This window comes from Eubalaena glacialis, chromosome 8 (assembly GCF_028564815.1).
Source record: "Eubalaena glacialis isolate mEubGla1 chromosome 8, mEubGla1.1.hap2.+ XY, whole genome shotgun sequence".
NCBI lineage: Eukaryota > Metazoa > Chordata > Mammalia > Artiodactyla > Balaenidae > Eubalaena > Eubalaena glacialis.
This window is the reverse complement of record NC_083723.1, coordinates 21798925-21821250: the sequence shown is the minus strand read 5'-3', so window position 1 is coordinate 21821250 and position 22326 is coordinate 21798925. Positions and strand designations below refer to the sequence as shown.

At 38.6% G+C, this 22326-nt stretch overlaps 1 protein-coding gene and 1 long non-coding RNA gene across 5 annotated transcripts in view; one reads left to right on the top strand and one right to left on the bottom strand.

Annotated features, from left to right (window-relative positions):
• The window catches only part of RSBN1L (round spermatid basic protein 1 like), a 62823-nt gene extending 42647 nt beyond the window's left edge, over positions 1-20176 (bottom strand). The window contains exon 1 of the mRNA XM_061197641.1: positions 19593-20176. Within this exon, the coding sequence (XP_061053624.1) occupies positions 19593-20157 (565 nt within the window). The 5' untranslated portion in view covers positions 20158-20176. The remainder of the gene's footprint in view (positions 1-19592) is intronic.
• Positions 20177-20291: 115 nt separating this feature from the next.
• LOC133096768 (uncharacterized) overlaps positions 20292-22326 on the top strand; it is an 88143-nt gene continuing 86108 nt past the window's right edge. For 2 of the 4 annotated variants that reach the window (XR_009701822.1, XR_009701821.1), the window contains exon 1: positions 20292-20813. This is a non-coding gene — a long non-coding RNA (uncharacterized LOC133096768). The remainder of the gene's footprint in view (positions 20814-22326) is intronic. The other 2 variants (XR_009701823.1, XR_009701824.1) reach the window with 1 other exon arrangement.

Below are 22326 nucleotides of genomic sequence, written 5' to 3'. Positions count from 1 at the left end.
CATTAGGTTTTTTTTAATATTTATTTTTATTTATTTATTTATTTGGCTGCACCGGGTATTTAGTTGCAGCACACAGGCTCTCCGTTGCCTTGTGCGGGATCTTCCTTGTGTCATGTGGGATCTTCAGCTGTGGTATGCGGGATCTTTACTTGCATGTGAACTCTTAGCTGTGGCATGAGGGATCTAGTTCCTGACCAGGGATTGAACCCGGGCCCCCTGCGTTGGGAGCACAGAGTCTTAGCCACTGGACCACCAGGGAAGTCCCCAGATTTTTTTTTTTTTTTTTTTTAAATAGAAGTGTCATAAAAATCCACACTGGCAGTTCTTAAGAAATCTTGGTAGAATTTCATGCTAAAGCTTTCAGCTGCAATACATTCGTGTAGCACAAACCTCAAAGAGGCTTCACGTGATCACAGTTTTACTTGCTTTGTTATATGTGCCATAATTCACGCTGCAATAATGCAGTCCATGAAACTGATCGGTCTGAGCAACAACACTGATATCCTCCCCTATTATCCTTCCCCACCCAGGAATAAGTACAGCTGGAAATAGATCTGAGAACAAGCAGGAAGCAGGAGAATAAGAGAAATGATACAGAATTTAAGTGGGGATGCAGAAGGGAAAGTAAATTACAAAAATAAGAACATCAAAGGAAAGAAAAAGATGAAGGATACAATAAAAAGAGAAAGGACTGCACATACAGCGGATGGGGGTAGAAGACACTTATCACACCTCCTCCCCAACAAAGCTAATCAAGACCACCAAATCCAATGTCTTCTCAGCCCTTTCTCCTCAGTCCTTAGTGCAACAGACATTATTGACCTCCAACTCAAAATTCTCCCTAAGTTGCAGTGAAACTGCACTATCCTGCGTAACTACTCAATAACTCACAATTTATCATCCCAAACCTGCACATTCCCCTAGGGTATATCCTAGGCATGCTTCCTCTCTTCTTTCTATTTCCTCTAAAAATGCAATCCTATGATTTAAACTATAACTTTAGGCAAATGAATCCCCAAACTAATGTCTCAACCCAACCCTTCTACCCAGTTCCACGCCTTCATCTCCATAAGATGTATTTAACACCAAAATCATCATCTTTATCATATAACTAAGGTTCAAGCTCTCCTTTTAATTCTCTTTATGTTAACGGCACAACATCCTAACATTCAAATTCAAAAAATTCTCAAAAACCTTTATAATACTTCCTTCTTCCATTTCCCCGTAACATTGTCACCTGCTCAGTTCAGTCTATTTTTCCATTAAAATATGTCTATCTTCCTTTCGCTTTCCATAGCTACCACCACCATTGATTCATTACCTTTTGAAAAAAAGTGATCTTCCTACCTAGAGTTTCTCTCCTCCCCACCAGTCCACTAAGCATAGAATGACCAAATATTCCTTGAAAGTATAGTTTATCATGGCACTCTCTTCTGCTTTAAACAAACCCTACCAAAAAAAGAAAATTCCCATAGTATGCCATTCAAGAATCTTAGTCAAGACTCACCTTATCTTTTAATAATTTCTTCTACTACTCATCCACATGTATATATACACAAAATTCCAGAATGTTTGATCCATTATTATTCAAATGTCTTACTCCAGTATTTTTGCTAATACCATTGAGCTGGAATGTCTTGCCCATCCCAACTCTGCCTACCAAAATCCTACACATCCTGAAAGATCTAGGTGAAATTCAGCTTCTTTCATTAAGCACTCTTAGATCCCTACAACTAGAAATGATCACTACCTCTCTCTCTTACGATTTGAATTCTGATTGTGTAGCTGCTCCATCTGCCCTACTGGATTATAAACTCTTTTGTAGTTATCATATCTTACTCATCTTTGTTATCTTCTACAGAACCTAGAAGAGTGTTTTGCATATAAATGATGTTCAATATGAATGCAGTTTCCAGGGGAAAAAGAAGAAAATGGTTCAAGTAAATAGAAACAAATTGCTAGTGATAAGCATCTAAAGTGTCAGCAGTCACAGAAGACAAAAAAAAGTCAATATGCAGAAAAAAGAAACAAGGTGAGTAACAATACAGAGCCTTGCTTACACTGCAGCTAATTATCTCTCCAATTAAATTATAAATACTCTAAAAGCAAGAAATATAAATAGGGCTTCCCTGGTGGCCCAGTGGTTGGGAGTCTGCCTGCCATTGCAGGGGACACGGGTTCGAGCCCTGGTCCAGGAAGATCCCACATGCCGCAGAGCAACTAAGCCCGTGAGCCACAACTACTGAGCCTGCATGCCACAACTACTGAAGCCAGCGCACCTAGAGCCCGTGCTTGCAACAAGAGAAGCCACCGCAATGAGAAGCCCCCACTCGACGCAACTAAAGAAAGCCCGCGTGCAGCAACGAAGACCCAACACAGCCATAAATTAATTAATTAATTTAAAAAATGCTCCTTTCAGAAAAAAAAAGAAATATTATTAGCTTTCCTCCTTGCATTCCCCCCACAGTGCCAAGTGTACAGCAGGCAGTAAGTGCTTGTTGACTCCACATAAGAAAGAAGTACAGGAGAAATTAGAGAAATCATGACGTAATATAAGAAAGTACATAAATTCTTTTATAAAACTCTAGAAATAAGCAGGGTATCGTGGAGATACAACAAGAGAAGAATAAGATAGTGTTGGAGTGGGGCAGTTGTCAGAAAAGTTTCCACAGAATTTGTTTTTTCACAGGAACAACTTAGAAATCTCACCTACTATCCTCATTTTACAGAGGAAAAAGTTGGGTCTCAGTGCACTTAAAAGATTTTCCCAGGAACAGACACTAAGTGGCAGAACCAGGACAACTCCTAATCAGGTCCCCTTGTTTCTAGTTAAAAACTCTTATACCACACATTAGGAAAGAAAACCAATAACTATAAAGAGAATTATTTACCACGAATGTTTTTTGATATTTAAAAATAAGAGACAGTTTATAACTTATAACCTGCACATATATAAGCACTACTTCTGGCTCTTCTGCATCAAGTCTTGCCCAGTAAATAGAGTTGTATGATAGGGGAAGAAATAATGTATAAACAGGCTACAGAAACTTGGAAGGAAAGAAGAAAACTTTTCCTTCCTGTTTAAGGGATGGCTGAGATCTGACAGGCATGAGGCAGACGGTATTTAAAACACCTGACTCTTCCTCCTCTAGAGTTGTTTACCCATCCACACTGTGGCAAACTGCTGAAATCAGGGTGAATTGTCCTTATGGACATAACTGTAAAAACTGATACATTAAGAACCCCGAGATCTGAAAGACCTATGCAGACCCAGTCGACTAAGAACACAAGGACTTGTGAACTGCTGAAATGAGGGAGTGTCACGGAGCTTCTGCTGCTTGTGCTTATATAATCAGGGGCAATAATAACTGATCTCTGAAGACTCCTTTTCTAGTATTCCTTAATTCTATGTTTCCTTTTTTTTTTTTTATAAAAGGGAAATACTTAGTACAATGACTCATACAGTAACAACATCTTATGTTTTGTACAGCAGTGCAAAAAATGGTTCTGCCTCAAGATATGAAGAGGAAGTTCAAACTGTAAAATTCTTATGTCTCCTACTATTCAGGAATAGGCCAAAAAAAAAAAAAAAAAAAAGAAAGAAAAACAAAGGAATAGGCAGGTTGCTTTGGCTAACATATTAGAGGCCAAAAGAAAAGAAAAAAAAAAAAGGAACAGAATGTTGAAAATGGGACAGTTTAAGACAGCTGGAGATTAAGAAACTTTAAATGGATTGTAATTCAGTAGTCTCCCCTTACCCTGGGGGGATATATTCTAAAACCGGTTGGATGCCTGAAATCACAAATAGTACTGAACCCTATGTATACTATGTTTTTCCTATACATACATACGATAAAGTTTAATTTATAAATTAGGCACAGCAAGAGAATATTCAAATCGCCAGCATCACTACTCCTCTGCTTTGGGGCCATTATTAAGTAAAATAAGGGTACATGAATACGACAGTAGATCTGATAACTGAGATGGCTGCTAAGTGACTAACAGGTGGGTAGCGCATGCAGTGTGTGGATGTGCTGGGCAAAGGCATGATTAACTACCTGGGAGGGATGGAGCAGGACGGTGCAAGATTTCATCACGCTACTCAGAAGAGCACGCAATTTACAACTTATGAATTGTTTATTTCTGGAATTTTCCATTTAATATTTTCAGACAGTGGTTGACCCCAAGTACCTGAAACCACAGAAAATGAAACCTCGGACAGGTGGTCTACTGTACGGTGGAAATAACTCAGGCTTTGCAGTTAGACATATTAAGTTCAAATTTCAGCTCTACCAACAACTGACCAACTGACACAAACAAGCTACTGAATTGTGTTGTGCCTCAGCATTCTCATCTGTCAAAGACAACAGCATTTATCTTTTAGATTTTTTTTTAGAAGAATTAAAGGCAACATATGCATTATTTCCAACACATGCCCAGTATACTAAAGGCACTTGATAAATGTAGCCATTATTATTAAAAACAAGTAGTAGAGTTTTATTAGTAAAGCCTCTAGTAACATGCACAGAGTGACAAAATAGTATAGCAATAGTAGTCCCAAGAACACCAAAAAAAAAGTAACAGGAAGACAAAAATACTTATATACCTACATGAAAGCCAAGCCAGGCATAACATGGAAAAGTGGTTTGGGCTCCCTCTCCTGCCATAACAAAAGATTTCAAGTCAGGTTTTCTTCATTGACCTAGCAGGAAAAATTTGCCTCTAAAGCAGAAGTACAATTACTTCTTTTTTCAATATATTGTAAAACAAAGATATTAAGTAGTGAGATATTATAATTGGTATCTAGATTACAGAATTAAACCACTCAGTCACTTAATCTTACACTATAGTTGTTATATAAAATGTGACACATATTGGGCTTCCCTGGTGGTGCAGTGGTTAAGAATCCACCTGCCAATGCAGGGGACACGGGTTCGAGCCCTGGTCTGGGAAGATCCCACATGTCGCGGAGCAACTGAGCCCATGTGCCACAACTACTAAGCCTGCACTCTAGAGCCCGCGAGACACAACTACTGCAGCCCACGTGCCGGAACGACTGAAGCCCACATGCCTAGAGCCTGTGCTCCACAACAAGAGAAGCCACTGCAATGAGAAGCCCGAGCACTGCAATGAAGAGTAGCTCCCACTCACCATAACTAGAGAAAGCCTACATGCAGCAATGACGACCCAACACAGCCAAAAATAATAAATAAATTAAATAAATAAATTTATTTTTTAAAAAAAGAAATACATAATAAAAGACCCTTCACTATCCAGCCCCAATTTCCCTTTAAAAAAAAAAAAAAGTGACACATAAAACCTGGGACATTCTAGACCTGTTAAGTCGACATTATACAATTATTTAGTTAAAATTATACTCTATAATGCAAACAGTAAATCATATAGTTATTTCCGGTTAATGTAATAACATAAGTGGGAACAAATGCTCTTTTTATACACTCCTAATTATACTTTTTCATACAACCAATTAAGGTTCTAAATTTTTAAAAGTTATGTATTTAGCTAATACCACTAAATAACTCTCCTATAGGTGCTTTATCTATTTCAGTTCAATGCAGAATATGCTCTTAATAAAATTTTACAAAACAAATATACCTATTAAGGCCCTAATAAATATACAGGGAGGAACTGTTTCAAGCTTCCAAAGCTAGGTTAGAAAAAGCCTTGCTGTTTCCACCCAGGTCTCTTGGTCTCCTTCTGCCATGTAAGAAATCCTACTATCCTGATGAGGAGGAGATCATGTAAAAAGGCGCTGAGATGACAGGAGAGAGAGGGGACCAGCTCAGCATCTCATCATCCCTGCCAAGGCAACAGGCACATGAGTAAAGTCATCATGGACTCACCAGACAAGACTAGCCACCAAATGAACACCACTGAGTAACCCCAGTCAGCCCCGAATGAAGCAAAATTACCTAGCCAATCCTACTGAACTCCTGACCCAGAACATCATTAGATACAATAAAATGGTTGTTGTTTTAAGCCTCCAAGCTTTAGGTTAGTTTGTTACACAGCAATACCTAATGCAGCCTTCTCAAAATCTTCTTATACTCAAAGAAGCTGGGCTAAGTTATGTATGTACAAGACATGCAATGACTTCAGAGAAATGTTAAAACAGAGTATCTTATAAAAACAACTGATATTTTAAAATCTAAGATGAACGGCTAGAATAAAGATGCTTAGCAATATATAATGTCAAAGCTATAAAGAGAATCAAATATCTATAAATTATTTCCTGCCTCAGTATCTGTGACACTGCATAGCTCAGTTTTCCTATAGAGTTCCCATGAATGTTACACTTCATATAATGCTCTAACTAGAACTTCTTTAACTTTATTGAAATCCTACCACACTGTCTTTCAAAGTTTCTCTCAAAACACCCTCTCCTTCCTCCTGCATCCCTTCTCCCTTTCTTAACATCTACCTGCGCCCACTCCCACTAGCTACCACCACTACTTTCCATTTACCTTGTGGTATTTAACTTACTGTACTAAATATTATAACTACTTTTTCTACTACCCTGCTAGATTGTTTAAGTTACTTGAAGGCATGGACTGCAAATTATTGATTTAGTCATTTTTGTTAACACCTACCACAGCATCTAAGTACTAAAAATGTTTAAGTTGAATAATTATACACTCTGCTACTAGAGATCTCAGATTTTAAAGACAAACACAATGCTTGATGTACCACAAACAAATCACTTCCTGAACGTTACAAAGTAATCTTACTGTAATTCAATCTGTTCCTGATTATAAATAATTGATAACCTTTCACTGTTATAAAATTATATACCCAATTATCAAGTACATGTAGAAAAACCAAAAGCTTTCTTATATACCAGTAATAATCTGGAAAAAAAACTCCCCAAAATAAAACAAAATACAAGAAAACTCATAATATGTATTAAATATCAATAAATTTTACAGAGATATAAAAGAATAGGTAAAGATATACATGTAGCTTTTAAGTACAAAGATAATTCTGTTCTGTAACAAGTACAGTTTGCCCCTAATTCAATCAATATATTTAATAAAAATCTCTATGGGATGGGGGGAGGGGGTTCTTTACAAAATAACTCTTAAGTTAATCAAAAAGGAAAAATAAGGGTAAAGGAACCTTGATCCAAAACTCACATACAAAAATTTTCCGAATGCATCACAGACCTAAATGTAAAACCTAAAACTACAGAGTATCTAAAAGAAAACGTAAGAGAAAACCTGTATGACCTTGGGTTAGGCAAAGCTCCCTTAGTTCAGACACAAAAAGCACAAACCATAAAAGAAATAAATTATAAAGTGGACCTAATCAAAATTAAAATTTTCTGCTGTGAAAAAGTGTAAAGGACAATATTAAGAGAAAGAAAAGCCAAGGAATTGGAGAATACATTTGCAAAAATACGTATCTCGTATGGAACTTGTTCACAGAATATGTAGAGAACTTTCACAATTTCCTAATAATAAGAAAACAGCCAATAATAGACAATTTGAACAGACACTGCACAAAAAAGAGACAGGGCTGGAAAATAAGCACATGAAAAGATGTTCAACATCGCTAGTCATTAGGAATTGCAAATTAAAACCACAATGAAATACTACTACATGTCCACTAGGATGGCTAAAATTTAATAAACTGACAGTATCAAAGGGCTAGTGGGAATGAAAAATGGTACAGCCACTTTAGAAAAGTTTGACAGTTTCTTATGAAGTTAAACATGCACTTAACCATACAACCCAGCAATTCTACTTCTAGGTATTTACTGAAGAGAAATGAAAACATATATCCATCCTAAGATTTGTAAGTAAATGTTTGTAGCAGGCTTTATAATAATTATCAAAAACTAGAAACAATCCAAATGTCCATCAACTGGCAAACGAAAAAACAAAGTGTGGTGTCTCCATACAATGAACTACAACTAGAAATAGAAAAGAATGAACTGATTAATGTAACAACTCAAAAGCAACATGCTAAATGAAAGAAGCCAAACATGAAAAAAGTTAGATAGTTCAACTTAAAAGACATTCTGAAAAAGGCAAAACCATTGGGACATAAAACAGATCACCCCCAGAGTGGAAGTAGTAGGAGAGCACTAAGTGGCAAGAGGGAACTTTATTTTTAATTTTATTGAACTATAGTTGATTTACAACATTGTGTTAATTTCTGCTGTACAGCAAAGTGACCCAGTTACAGATATTCTTTCTCATATCTTTTCCCATTATGGTTTATCACAGAATATTGAATACAGTTCCCTGTGCTATACGGTAGGACCTTGTTTATCCATCCTATATATAATAGTTTGTATCTGCTAATCCCAAATTCCCAGTCTTCCCTCCCCCATCCCCCCTTCCCCTTGGCAACCACAAGTTTGTTCTCTATGTCTGTGAGTCTGTTTCTATTTTGTTATGTTCATTTGTGTCGTATTTTAGATTCCACATATAAGTGATATCATATGGTATTTGTTTTTCTCTTTCTGATTTACTTTGATTACTATGATAATCTCTAGGTCCATCCATGTTGCTGCAAATGGCATTATTTCATGCTTTTTTAATGGCTGAGTAATATTCCACTGTATATATACACCGCATCTTCTTTATCCAGCCATCTGTTGATGGACATTTAGGTTGTTTCCAAGCCTTAGCTATTGTAAACAGTGCTTCTATGAACATAGGGGTGCATGCGTCTTTTCAAATTATAGTCTTGTCTAGGTATATGCCTAGGAGTATATGGCAACTCTATTTTTAGTTTTTTTAAGGAACCTCCATACTGTTTTCCACAGTGGCTGCACCAATTTACATGGGTGGCTGCACCCAATTAAACCAACAGTGCAGGTGGGTTCCCTTTTCTCCTCACCGTCTCCAGCATTTATTATTCGTACTTTTAAAAATTAATTAATTAATTAATTAATTTGTTTGTTTGTTTGTTTTTGGCTGCGTTCGGTCTTCATTGCTGCACGCACACTTTCTCTAGTTGCAGCGAGCGGGGGCTACTCTTCGTTGCAGTGCATGGGCTTCTCATTGCGGTGGCTTCTCTTATTGCAGAGCACGGGCTCTAGGCATGCGGGCTTCAGTAGTTGTGGCTTGCAGGCTCTAGAGTGCAGGCTCAGTAGTTGTGGCGCACAGGCTTAGTTGCTCCGCGACATGTGGGATCTTCCCGGAAAAGGGCTCGAACCCGTGGCCCTGCGCTGGCAGGCAGATTTTTAACCACTGTGCCACCAGGGAAGTCGCTATTCGTAGACTTTTTAATGATGGCCCTTCTGACCAGTGTGAGGTGGTACCTCATTGTAGTTTTGATTTGCATTTCAAAGAGGGAACTTTTTGATTTTTAGTAGTACATGATAAAAGCTGGCATTCTATATCTGTGTGGAAAGGAAAAACTATTCAGTAAATGGTATTAAAAACTAATTACTGGAACAAAATTAATTATAATTCCTAATTTTATGTCTAAATAAATTCCAAATAGAGCAAAGGTTTTCATTTATAATTCCATTAGATTTTGTAAACAAGCTCAGATTAAAAATATAAAATATCCTGTTTGTACAATGTGTAGTAAGTTTAATTTTTTGAGGTTAGAATATATAAAATAGCAATTGTGATAATTCAAGATTAGTCAAACATTCAATTATTATTATCCACACAGTTCATTTTCTTTCTAGTTATCATGCCATTAATACCTGCCTCTTGTGCTCACCTGACAATCTGCCCATTGTTTGTGAGCAGCTGGTCAACTTCTCATCCCATTATCACCTTCTGCTATTTTCACATTTGAAATAACCTGCCAAGATTTTCCTGAACAACAATCAGACATCTCTTCTGAGGAGGCAAAAACAGCCGTAACGTAGTGCAACTTATTCATTGCTCAAAGTTATCAAGTACCCAGAAGTTGGAGGTCTGACCTGAAACAAGATAATCACAGCCCCAGATTCCAGAGAGCTTACAGTCTGGTGAAGAAGACAACTAAACATGTGATTAAAATGAAGTGAAGAAAATGAAAAGACAACCCTCAGAATGGGAGAAAATATTTGCAAACAAAGCAATCGACAAGGGATTGATCTCCAAAACACAGACAGCTCATGCAGCTCACTATCACAAACAACCCAATCAAAAAATGGGCAGAGGATCTAAATAGACATTTCTCCAAAGACGACATACAGATGGTTAAAAAGCACATGAAAAGATGCTCAACATCACTAATTATTAGAGAAATGCAACTCAAAACTACAATGAGGTATCACCTCACACCAGTCAGAATGGCCATCATTTAAAAGTCTACAAATAATAAATGCTGGAGAGGGTATGGAGAAAAGGGAACCCTCCTACACTGTTGGTGGGAATGTAAATTGATACAGCCACTATGGAGAATATGGAGGTTCCTTAAAAAACTAAAAATAGAGCTACCATATGATCCAGCAATCCCACTCCTGGGCATATATCTGGAGAAAACCATAATTTGAAAAGATACATGCACCCCATTGTTCACTGCAATGCTATTTACAGTAGCCAGGGCATGGAAGCAACCTAAATGTCCATCAACAGAGGAATGGATAAAGAAGATGCAGTACATATATACAATGGAATATTATTCAGCCATGAAAAAGAACGAAATAATGCCATTTGCAGCAACATGGATGGACCTAGAGATTATCATACTAAGTGAAGGAAGTCAGAGAAAGACAGATATCATATGATATTGCTTATATGTGGAATCTAAAAAAAGGCTATAAATGAACTTATCTACAAAACAGAAATATGTGGAATCTAAAAAAAGGCTATAAATGAACTTATCTACAAAACAGAAATAGAGTTACAGATGTAGAAAATAAACTTAAGGTTACCAGGGGGTAAGTGGGGGGGATAAATTGGAAGATTGGGACTGACATATACACACTAGTATATATAAAATAGATAACTAATGAGGACCTACTGTATAGTACAGGGAACTCTACTCAATACTCTGTAATGGCCTATATGGGAAAAGAATCTAAAAAAGAGTGGATATATGTATAATGGATTCGCTTTGCTGTACACCTGAAACTAACACAACATTGTAAATCAACTATACCCCAATAAAAATTAAAAAAAAAAAAAAATGAAGTGAAGAAAGTCAGGATATGGCAAAGTGATATGGGAAGAGACAGCAAGGGGACCTAATCTAGTCCAGGGAGCAGCAAAGGCCTCCCTTTCAAGTTCAGTCCTAAAAGATGAATAAGTTCAGTGGAGTAGAAGTGTGGAACTAGAGATGGAAGGATAATGGATGGAGAAAGTTCTAGGCAGCAAAGAGCACTGAGGAGAAGCTGAAGAGCTAAACGAGGATATGATCATCCAGAACCTTAGGGGACATTTTAAGGAATTTGAACATCAACTCATGAACAGAAGAGTGACATCAAATAGGCATTTAGATCTCTAGTTATCACTAAGGCTGTAGAATGAAGAATGAAATGAAAGATCATAGATGTGAAGTAGAGAGCCCAATAAGGAAGCAGTTATACAATAATTGAGGTTAGAGATAATTAGGCTAGAGATAATTAGCTTTCAACTAATACTAAGAGAAAGGAAGGCATAAAAGTAGATAGATGTGAAAGACAGTGGCTAGAAGTGAAAAGATCTGGCTACAGGTGTGATAAAGTTAAAGTGGAGAATTCAGTTTTCAAACTTCAGCGCTGAGATAAGGAGCATACATGGAAAGACAAATTTGGGTAAGGAAGACAATGAGTTGTGAACATATTACTCTTACAGTTCTATGGACCACCTAATAGTGGTCATGTCAAGGAGGCAACTGAATACACAGATCTAAACCTCTGGACTAAGCTAAGATTTGAGAAGTGCTAAAAATAGACGTAAGAAAACTAACAGGGTCATTAGCAAAGCCAGAGAGACTACTACTGTAAAAGGGCCCCAAACTAAACCAAATGCTAAAATAGCTGCAGCAGAGATAAGGAAAATGGCAGGGGATGCTGAAAGGGGAAGGACAAATGGAATGTAAATTGTTAAACTGTTGAGTGGAATGAAGGATAAGGGACCATGCCTAATCTTGGGGTTTTTAGAGACTTTTTCAAGACTGTGAACAGCTGGTTACCTAAGAATTAATGATCTGAGATTATTTGCTCCTCACAGAAAAAGCCCTCCACATACACACACTGAAGCACACATGTTAACTGAACAGAATCTCCTACATACAGAGCAACATTTTTAAACCTCATCCTTGGACTCACTACTAATTTGACATGCATCTGATAACAGAACTTTAATAAGGTACTTGCCTGCATCTCAAACTCACATCCATCTTTTTGAACCAGTTCTCTTACAGGCATACCCACATTTTTTCAAAAAATGCTTATTCTCTCCATCTGAAAGCATAAAATAACATGTAAGTCCTCCTTTCTTGCTATATATTTGAAAACCATGATGCCCTATCATATAATCCCTCTTAAAATCTTCCTTTTCATGTCCAGGAGTACCAATCGCTTCACCACTAAAAGCACTTCATTTCACTACTACAGTAGTCTCCAATACCCCTGACTCTACAATTTTCTCAGCCAATCTCTCCTATACAATGCTACTAAAGTAATATTCCTAAAATACCAGTTTGAATATATTATCACCCTACTAAAAAACTGTGCCTTGCTGTTGCCCACAGAATGAAGTCTGAACTCCTTATCCAGACAAATAGAAAGCAGATTATGGCAGACTTTCAACTGCCATGCAGTCCTATCTCACAACTTTGTACAAAATCATCAATCCCAGCCAAATGGTTCTTCTCACAGACCAGTGAACACACCAGACACACTCCTGTCTCTACAATCTTGCTCACACCATCCCTCCTGCCTAACAAGCCTGTCTCCATCATCTCCATTTACATAAGTCCTAATTTTCCATCAAAGCCCAGTTCATCTACTTGGCAAACTATCTCACAATGCAAGGTACAATTCTGGATGAAGGAGATTTAAAAATATTAACATGGTTTGCACAGTAGTTTAGAGAGAGAGCTCTGAGGTCAAACTATCTAAAGATCTGAAACCTAGATTTACTTCTTATTTCATATCCTTCAGCAAGTCACTTAAATTATTCTGAGCTTCCATAAAGCACTTTCAAAAGTCTACTAACTAAACTTTAAAGAAGTTGTGAAAATTAAATAAAAATCTATATAAAGTGCTGAGTATATAGTTCTATAAATGTTAACCCTTGTTCTTATTTTTGTTGTTTCTGTCCTCAAGAAGCTTATATTCTAGCTCAAATTGCCCCTAAGTACTCACTGCATCAGCTTGTGGCCCATCTCAAAAAAGCTTGACAGAATTTACTAATTCTGACATTTTCATTATCCTCAAAGGAGAAAACCAAAATTATACCGTTCTGGTTTCTACTGTATTAATTAAATTTTTTTCATGATAAAAAGTTAAATATTTTCAAAAAAGAAAGTTAAATATTTTAAATCTACAATTCAAAAAAAATGTACAAATTTTAATGTGCCTTCAGAAATAAAAATGTTTAAAGTGATAAAAAAATTAGTTTAGTTGGTAAGAGTGTACATTTATTATTAATTCTCCTTAATCACACACACACAAAGATTTCATATAAGCCACAATTATTTCATCAGAATTCTCTTTACTCTAACACTCTAACTGAAAAAGTATCATTATTTTTTCAATATCCTATTTTAAGTAGTTTACCCATAATTTGAAACTTCATTTGAGGATGGTGAAAAATTAATGACATTTACTATAATAACTGTAAACCTCTGACATATAAACTTCTTTCAACAAGTTAGTATTGTTCATACTAATACCAAAAATTCTCAGAAACCAGGATACCAATGGGAAAACTATACAGGTTATACCTACCCATGAATTCAGTGAAACTAAATGTGTCCAATGTGTTATACAGGAAAGAATGGTTAGGAACTAATATGCCTACAAATGTCTACCATACACCAGGCTCATGTAATTCTAACAACCGTGCTGTGGATACCTATAATAACAGATGAGTATGAGCTCAAAAAGATTAAGTGATTTCACCAGTGTCCCACAAATAGGAACAAATCAAAATAAGGCTAAAATTTAAGATCTCTTCTTGAAAAACATACCACAACAATAGGGAGAAAAAGAACTAGAAACATAAATTCCACCTTTAATGTAACTAGGAGATACTGTAACTGTAACCTGAAATACAATTTATAAAGACAGAACGTTGATGGTGGAACGGTAAATGACCTGGCATAAATGGAAGAAGGTAAAGGTAAATCCCTATAGAAAGAAATAATGACAAACAACCCTGTTTACTCTGCAGCACCCCAGAAGGGTTTAGAAATGGGAGGTGCTGGGAAAGCCAAGATGACAGAACCACACTGCTTCACCCCCTGCCCCCACTCCCACCCCCACACTCCTAAGGGAATGAGAGGTGTTCAGCAATACTGAATCAGAGCGTGGCTCCAGCCTCAGGGTCGACACACACAGAAAAAGGGAGAAGCGAGCGCTGGTATGAAAACAAGGAGACTAAGTGAAAATTTAGAAACTGGTGAGACTTGTAGTAGCTTTCTTCCTCCACCCAGCACTAGAACTCTGCCATCAATACTCATTACTTCTGCCAATCCTCTCCTCGCTCCATTATTCCACTTATGCAGACGGACAGAAAAATGAAGGACCATTATCTGAAGAAACTGAAAGCCTTCTTACCCACCACCCAGAGAAAAAAAAAAAAAGATAAAAACAAGGGAGTTCATTAGTCACTAAGCTATGCTCATGCATGCCCAGTGAGCTTTCAATCAGTTTTGCAACATTCTCTTGAATATGAAGGAACTGCTGAGGATCACACAGATCTGAAGAAAGCCTTCAACAACAAAAAAAAGAGACCAAAACAAACAGAAAAAAAGTTAGAGGAACCAAAAACAATGCAAGGCACGGAAGAAAATGTCAAAGAAACTGTAATTAATATCCTTGAAGAGATAACAGAAGATGCTGTCCCATGAAAATGAAACAAGATGCTATAATACAGAAATAGAGAAGAGCTCATAAAACATTTTTTTTAAAAAGATACCTGAAATTTTAAAATTCAGTAAAAGGATTGAAATCTCCCAGATAGGACAAAAGACAGTTTTTTGGAGATCAAATTTCTCAGCATCAACATTGGAAGCCAAGCAATAAAGGAACACCTGCAAACTTTCAAGGAAAAATGATTTCCAATACAGAAATCTCTCAACAGCCCAACAGTCAAGTGTGAGAGTAAAAACGAAACCCCCCAAAATATCTCATGCACTCTTTCACAGTAATAGTAAAGAAACCAAAAAGAAGGAATAAACTAAAAGGAAGGCATGGGATCCAGGAAAAAAGGGATTCAACAAAAGTGAAAAAAATTCCCAGAATGTCCCAAGATAACAGCTTTGCAGCAGGCCTAAACAGAAAACAATCCAGAATAAAGCAGGAAGAAGGACAGCTACAGAAGGGATGACTACAGGAATAAGTGCAAGTGGTAAGTTTATGTGACAGATTTGACCATGTGGAAAATTGTACTGAGAAGCATTTTACCGAGCTGCTGGAGGATATAGAAAGACAAAACTAAGCAAATGAAAAAACAAGGCATGAAAAGCAAAAGGTTACACGAGAAACCGAAATCATAGTAAACTACTATCTCTGCAGTGACAAATATTTGGTTGGAATGATGAAAACTCTCAACATAAATTTAACCTGAAATTGCAGAATAACAGTATTAGAAAGATGGAGGAAAAGCCTAGCTTGAAAAATCTTTGAACATCTATCCCTTTAAAATCATTGATAATTACATACCTCAAATTATTCAATTCTAAGGAAAGCCTCTATTTTCATTAAATTCTGTAACTACACTTTCAAGGCAAAAATTTAGTGAAATGCACTGGTTTTGTCTTGGGATACTTCACAGGGTCATTTTAAGGAAATAAGGTAATAAATGCTAACAAAAATTATAAGATCTATACAAGTTTTATTGGTTACTGGAATCAGTTAAGGCAGCTTATTATCAAGTAATATGTTTGTTCTATTGTTTGTTATAATTCTTTTTTTTTAATATTTATGTATTTATTTCTATTTATTTTGGCTATGCCTGGTCTCAGCTGCGGCACACGGGGTCTTCGTTGCAGCATGTGGGATCTTTAGTTGATCTTTACTGCAGCATGCAGGATCTTCTAGTTACAGCATGTGGACTTCTTAGTCGCAGCATGCATGCAGGACCTAGTTCCCCGATCAGGGATCGAACCTGGGCCCCCTGCACTGGGAACACGGAGTCTTACCCACTGGACCGCCACACAAGTCCCTGTTTTTTGTAATTCTAAATGTTGGACACCTTCAGCACATGTCCACCTTTACCTTCCACATTTACCAGTTAATAATTTATTCAGTCTTACAGGAAAATGGGCTGCGAACTCTTTAGTAGTTTACCTCTTTATACACCAAAACTTTTATTTCATAGTTTTAAAAATCTAGGACTTCCCCGGTGGCGCACTCGTTGGGAGTCCGCCTGCCAATGCAGGGGACACGGGTTCGAGCCCTGGTCCGGGAGGATCCCACATGCCGTGGAGCAACTGGGCCCGGGCACCACAGCTGCTGAGCCTGTGCTCTAGAGCCCATGAGCCACAAGGGCTTAAGCCTGGGCGCCTGGAGCCTGTGCTCTGCAACAAGAGAGGCCACCATAATGAGAAGCCTGCACACAGCAGCGAGGAGTAGCCCCTGCTGGCGCAACTGGAGAGAGCCCGTGCGCAACAATGAAGACCCAAAGCAGACAAAAATAAATAAATAAATTTTAAAAATAAAATAAAAAATAAATTAAAAAATAAAACTAATTTTTAAAAAAATCTAAAATGTTTTGCACTTTTTCTTTTTATAAGAAATAAATTTAACTTTTACTTGATGACTCAGGCTGTCATACAAGTCGGCTACAGTACTATGACTAGATGGCCTCAGAGGTTTTAGGTCTGTAAGGTATCAGCCCTTATGCTAAATGGACCTAGACTGGTATGCTTTTATAACCTTCCTGTTCATCACTCTTAACTTTCAGATCTACCGTCAACGATCCTTCCTCTATCTGGATTGACCCATCTTTTATTTACTATGGGGTTAAAAAAAAATCATCATGCTTCTGACTCAAATAACATTTACTAAATGCCCTACCTTTCATACACACACTTTCATTTAATCCAAATAACTTGTTAGCGTGGTAGTCAATGTAAAAATTTAGCAGTTCTGACTAAAGACTTTAAAAAAACTACTACAAATAAATACAGGAGTTTAATTGCTTAATGGAGTTTGGGGGCTGCATCTTTTGGATGGTTTTGGGGGTTTTGTTTGCTTTTTGAGAGAAGGATTTATTTTCCTTGCTTTGGTGCCTTTATAACTAATTTCCAGTTCCGATCAAGATTGGTCAATCAATGATCTATGGGATAATTGTGGGAGTCACTGAACTATCCTATGTGCTATCCTATCAGCTATTCAACTTAGAGCAATATCAAAAAGAGGTACATATTTAAAACTACAGACACGTGGTCAACCATTCACTAAGACTTTCACAAAAAATGCAGAAAAATTAGAAGTGTATTGCAAATTAGGACTTTTATATTTGCAATTTTATCTATATTAAATGCATGTATATAATTTTGTTATTTTAATACTTCTGTTGCTTAAAAATTTTCTTAGTTGAATAAAACAGAACCTCAATTCAGTTAAATCTGAACTTCAGAAGGATATGAGTACTTCCCAAATTAAGAGGTAAAGATTTTCACCATTAAATGTATCACCAAGACACTGAAAAGCAATCCTTCTCATTGATTTTGTTATTCCTCTATAAAATAGCAGCATTTCCATAAAAAAAAGAAAAAAGAAAGAAAAGAAAATCTTACCATAGTGTTACTATCTAGTCACTACTCAAAAAACCTACATAAATCATGGAATAAAAGCTATCATTGCTTATATTCAGGCTTAATAATGTAAGCTGTAGCCTTCAAAAGGAGGATTCTAAATGTACTTTAAAAGACTAGAAAACTTTGTCTTTAACAGCCATTTCACTTTAAAAGCAATTTATGTGCTGCAGAGAATTGTTAAAGAATGCTTACTTATTTATTTTCAGCCATTCCAATACATCAACAATGTTATACCCATATTCACGTTCTCATTCAAAGAACTTTGAAGAGCAAATACACTGTTTACACATCACAAATAAGACTGATATTGAGCTGCAAATGCTGACTTCCAGGCACTTTCAAATTTTAAATGTAATTATTAAAACAAAATTGCTTTAAAATACTAATCACCTAAAATCCCAGACTAAAAGTAGTATAAATTCCATCCTCAAAACCACTTTCCTAGAAACAACACTTTCCAAAGCTGAGAGATCCTTTACCTTGTGCCAGAGTACCTGATGCCTATGCTTAGATGTCAAAGCTTTGCTACAGGCAAAATATCAAAAAAGTAACACTGCTGCTACATACTCGTGCACAACATTTTTAAAAATTGCGAAAATATGCCATTCTAATTCAAACATACAGAGAAGTTTTCATGATCTAAGCTACCATTAGATCAGCAACGCTAAAACTGCTTGACATTTCATTTTTCCTAAAACAAGCAAAAATACTTTCACAATACTGTGTATCAACGTACATTTATAATAAAGATCACTACGTGCTTTAAGCTTTTGATCACATAAAGATCTAATTTTCAACCAGTCTCCACGTTGTACCACTGTCAAAACTGTGTATCAAACATCTAAATAGGTAGGACCACCTATTTTATAGAAATACTTCCTGAAAATTATATGACTAGCCTACTTTTTAAAAGAAAACCGCGCAGTCGTGTCTGAAAAGAACGCTTAAGAATTTGCCTTTCTCTGATGCTAAAACATTTTGCAGCAAGTACTTGGTCTGGCCAAAAAAACGTCAATGCTCCTGATTTTATCATTTGCTGCAGGAAAAAAAGAATATGGCTGAAAATTCTTTCTGAAGGGTGCTATTTCAAACAGGACCACTCACAACACTTAAGAACACGGAGTGGAGAGGAGGGTGGAGGGAGGGTACCTTATGAAACAGCACACTCCGGGCCCTGCACACTACCTCATTTCCCTAATAGGGATGAAAAGCTCAGGCCTCTGGCAGCTTCCAGCTGACGCCAATGCTCTCCACACCCCTTTTTTTGACAGGATTTTCTGGCGTTGGAGCCTGTGTCACAAATACAAATTCCGTGATCACGTCTAAACGGTCTAATAATCAAGCATCTTCTACAGGACCAAACCCTTCGCGATCCCATTCCCTCCCATCTCCCTCCGTAGCGAAACACACCTAGGCGGGTCCTCTACATCGAATTCTACAAATCCTGCCGCGCATTATCGAGGCAGAAACGATACAGAAAATAGATTTCAGCCATCCCCCTCGGTGCTACCGAAATTACAGGCTCCATTTCCTGTCCCCATGGGGACCGCAAAATCTCCGGCGGAGAACCGGACGCCTCCCGCCCCCTCCAGGCTGGCGCACGCGGCCCCCGCGCTCCCCCTGCCTGGGCCCCGCGGGCGCGAGCGGGTGGCGGGGACCCGGGGCGCCCTCCCCTCCCCCAACCCGGCGCCGGCACCCACCTCTCGGCAGCGGCTTCATCTCCCCGTTCTCCTCGCGGGCTGCCCCGCCGGCCTCGCCCGCCCCGCCGAGGCCGTGCCTCCTCTTTTCCTTCTCTCGCTTCTCCTTGGGTCTGCGCGGCTTGGCGTTGGCGGAGGAGGCGGCGGCCGGCAGCAGGAGATGGTGAGGCTGAGCGTGCAGCAGCGTAGGAGGGACCAGCAGTTTGCGCGGCACCGGCTGGGACGAGGAAGCAGAGGCTGAGGAGGGGACGGCCGTGCCAGCGGAGAAAGAGAAATTGCTCCGAGCAGAGGACGGGGAGGGGGCAGCAGACAGAGCGGCGAAGCTCCAAGACCCAGGGCTGCCATAGCTCTGAGGCGAAGGTGCCGCGGAAGACTGCAGCTGCCTGCTGTTGCCGCCGCTGCCTCCTTCTCCGTTCAGTCTCCGCGGCGTCTTCTTCTCCTCAGTCCGGATCTTCTTGGCGGACAGAGGACCCGGCGGGTCCCGGGAGGGGGGCTGTAGCTTGGAAAACGGTTCTTTCTCCGAGACGGCGGCGGGGGCGCAGTGCACTAGGCTCGGCGGTTCCGCCATTTTGCGCTCCTGTTGTATTTACTCTCCTCCGCTCCCAGGCGCGGGGCAGGGGCGGGCTCTCCTCAGGGGGCGGGGAAGGGGCGGAGCGGCCGGGCCCTCCATTGGGCGAGCCACGCTGAGGGATATCTTAAGAACCAATCAAAAGCGCGAGTCTGGAGCCGAAGTTGTGGGGGGAATCGCCAAGCGTACCAGTTTTGGAGGTCACAGGTCCGCGGGGCGCAGCTAATGGCGGAGCAAGCTGTGAGGGGAGGGTCGTCCAATTGTCGTCAGCGTGAACGCGGGCGCCCAGTGAGTGTCTGAGAGAACCCCAACTCCAGACCCCAAAGTCTGCCCCGGCCCCGCGCTCGTCTCTGCCTCGTCGACTTTGTGTTATACCACTTTCCCTTCCTTTTTCCCTGAGGAGTCCTTTTGGTCCCTCCCCTGCCTTTTCCCGCTCAGAAAGCCGAATTTCGCAGATTCTCAGCTCCGAGGAGAAAATTTTGCCGGAAATTAAATCCTTCCTTCTGTTAGGCAGTAGTCGACTGATGGGAGGAGCTAAAAGTCACTTGGTGTCCTGACAAGATGTGTTACTCTTTTGCTAAGATCGTCATCTCTAATGCTTTGAGGGAGATAACTTCTGCACACCTAGAACTTTCGGATTACTACCGAGCTTGAAGGTAAGACTCTCCTGGAGAATTTTTTTTTTTTTTAAGCTCTTGTGATTAGACCGTTAAAGATTTTAATTTTATTATCATTATTATAACAGATTCGCTAAGAAAAATTCATTCGCGATATTTATAGATGTTTGAAAAGCAAGTTTTTTTTTTTAAAGTGTGTATTTTAGCGTTTAGTTAGCAGTCTGAGTGTTCGATGTTTTGTAAGCGCGTGCTTTGATTTGTAGCTTAGAAGATAAGGAATTTGAGGAGATGGGTTACAGTAATTGCAACCAAGTGAAGAGTACGACTATAATTTTACTCTAAGGTCTTACATGAGACCAAGAAGTCAAAGAAATAGATGTAAAAATAAAAGTAGTCAAATGAGGAGATGACCAGTCAGTGGATATTTTGAGTCCCAAAAGGTGCCCGAAGTTGCCTATAACTTTGTGGAAAACAATTAAAAGTAACTTTCCAGAATTACCAGTTCTTGTCACCTCATGAAGTTGGAATTCTTTATTTTGTTTTCACTTTTGAGGGGTAAAGGGGATTGGTTTTAAGAATATTTTGGAGTCAAAATTTAATATTGGTTTGTAGACTTTTTTTGAGGTGCGTCAGATTTTTAAAGTAATGAAAACTATTCACTGTATTTTAATGCATAGCAATGAAAGCAAGTGTAAGCTGTGTAGTTGGAATTGACTGACAGTAGATGTCTTACTGAAAAGTGTGGACAGAGATTATGCGGCTGGAAATCATCTGCTACTGACTAGCTTTGTGACCTCAGTCAGGGTGCTCTTTATCTGTCTGAATTTCTGTTTTATTTATTAAGTGAGTATATTTGATTACATGATTACTAAGATCCCTTCTGCGCTCTAAACTTCAGCTGTATTTAAGAAGCTTTTCAAAATCACATTGAAATCATTACAATTAAAATAACTTCTTAATTGTTGGCCCTCCAGATATAAGAGAGTGTCTCTTATATACATAATATAGTGCCTGTCAATTTGCACCATTTATACCCTTATCTTCCCTGCAGAAGTCTGGAAGATTTGACTTCTTAAGGGCCCAGCTAAAGTGGACTCTCACCTGAATTCGTTACTAATTGCACTATATTCTTTTATACACTCTTATCAAGGCAGACCCTAAATTTATAGAGCCTGAGCAAGAGTGTGGTTATGGAGGTTCACAGACCATGTGTCTAAATATTTAAGTTATAAATCAGGATAACAAACTATTATTAAAAATATATTCTACTCTCCTACCTTGGCAAATCTACTTAAATGATGATCTGGAAGGCCAGGTTTAAATTTAGAATTCTCAGACTTCTAGAGCCCTCAGACTGACCCTGTTCTCTTCCCATTCCCAACGTCTTCACCCACCTCACCCAGCATGTCCAAGCTATGTCCACATCTTGAACCCCCTGCAAATAGTGATGTGTAATCAGCTGCTGCATCTGCCCTCAGATCTAGCCACTCTGAAAGAGGAGTGCAGGCTCAAGGGGCAGACATGGCCCCTTGACCTCATGGACTCAATGTCC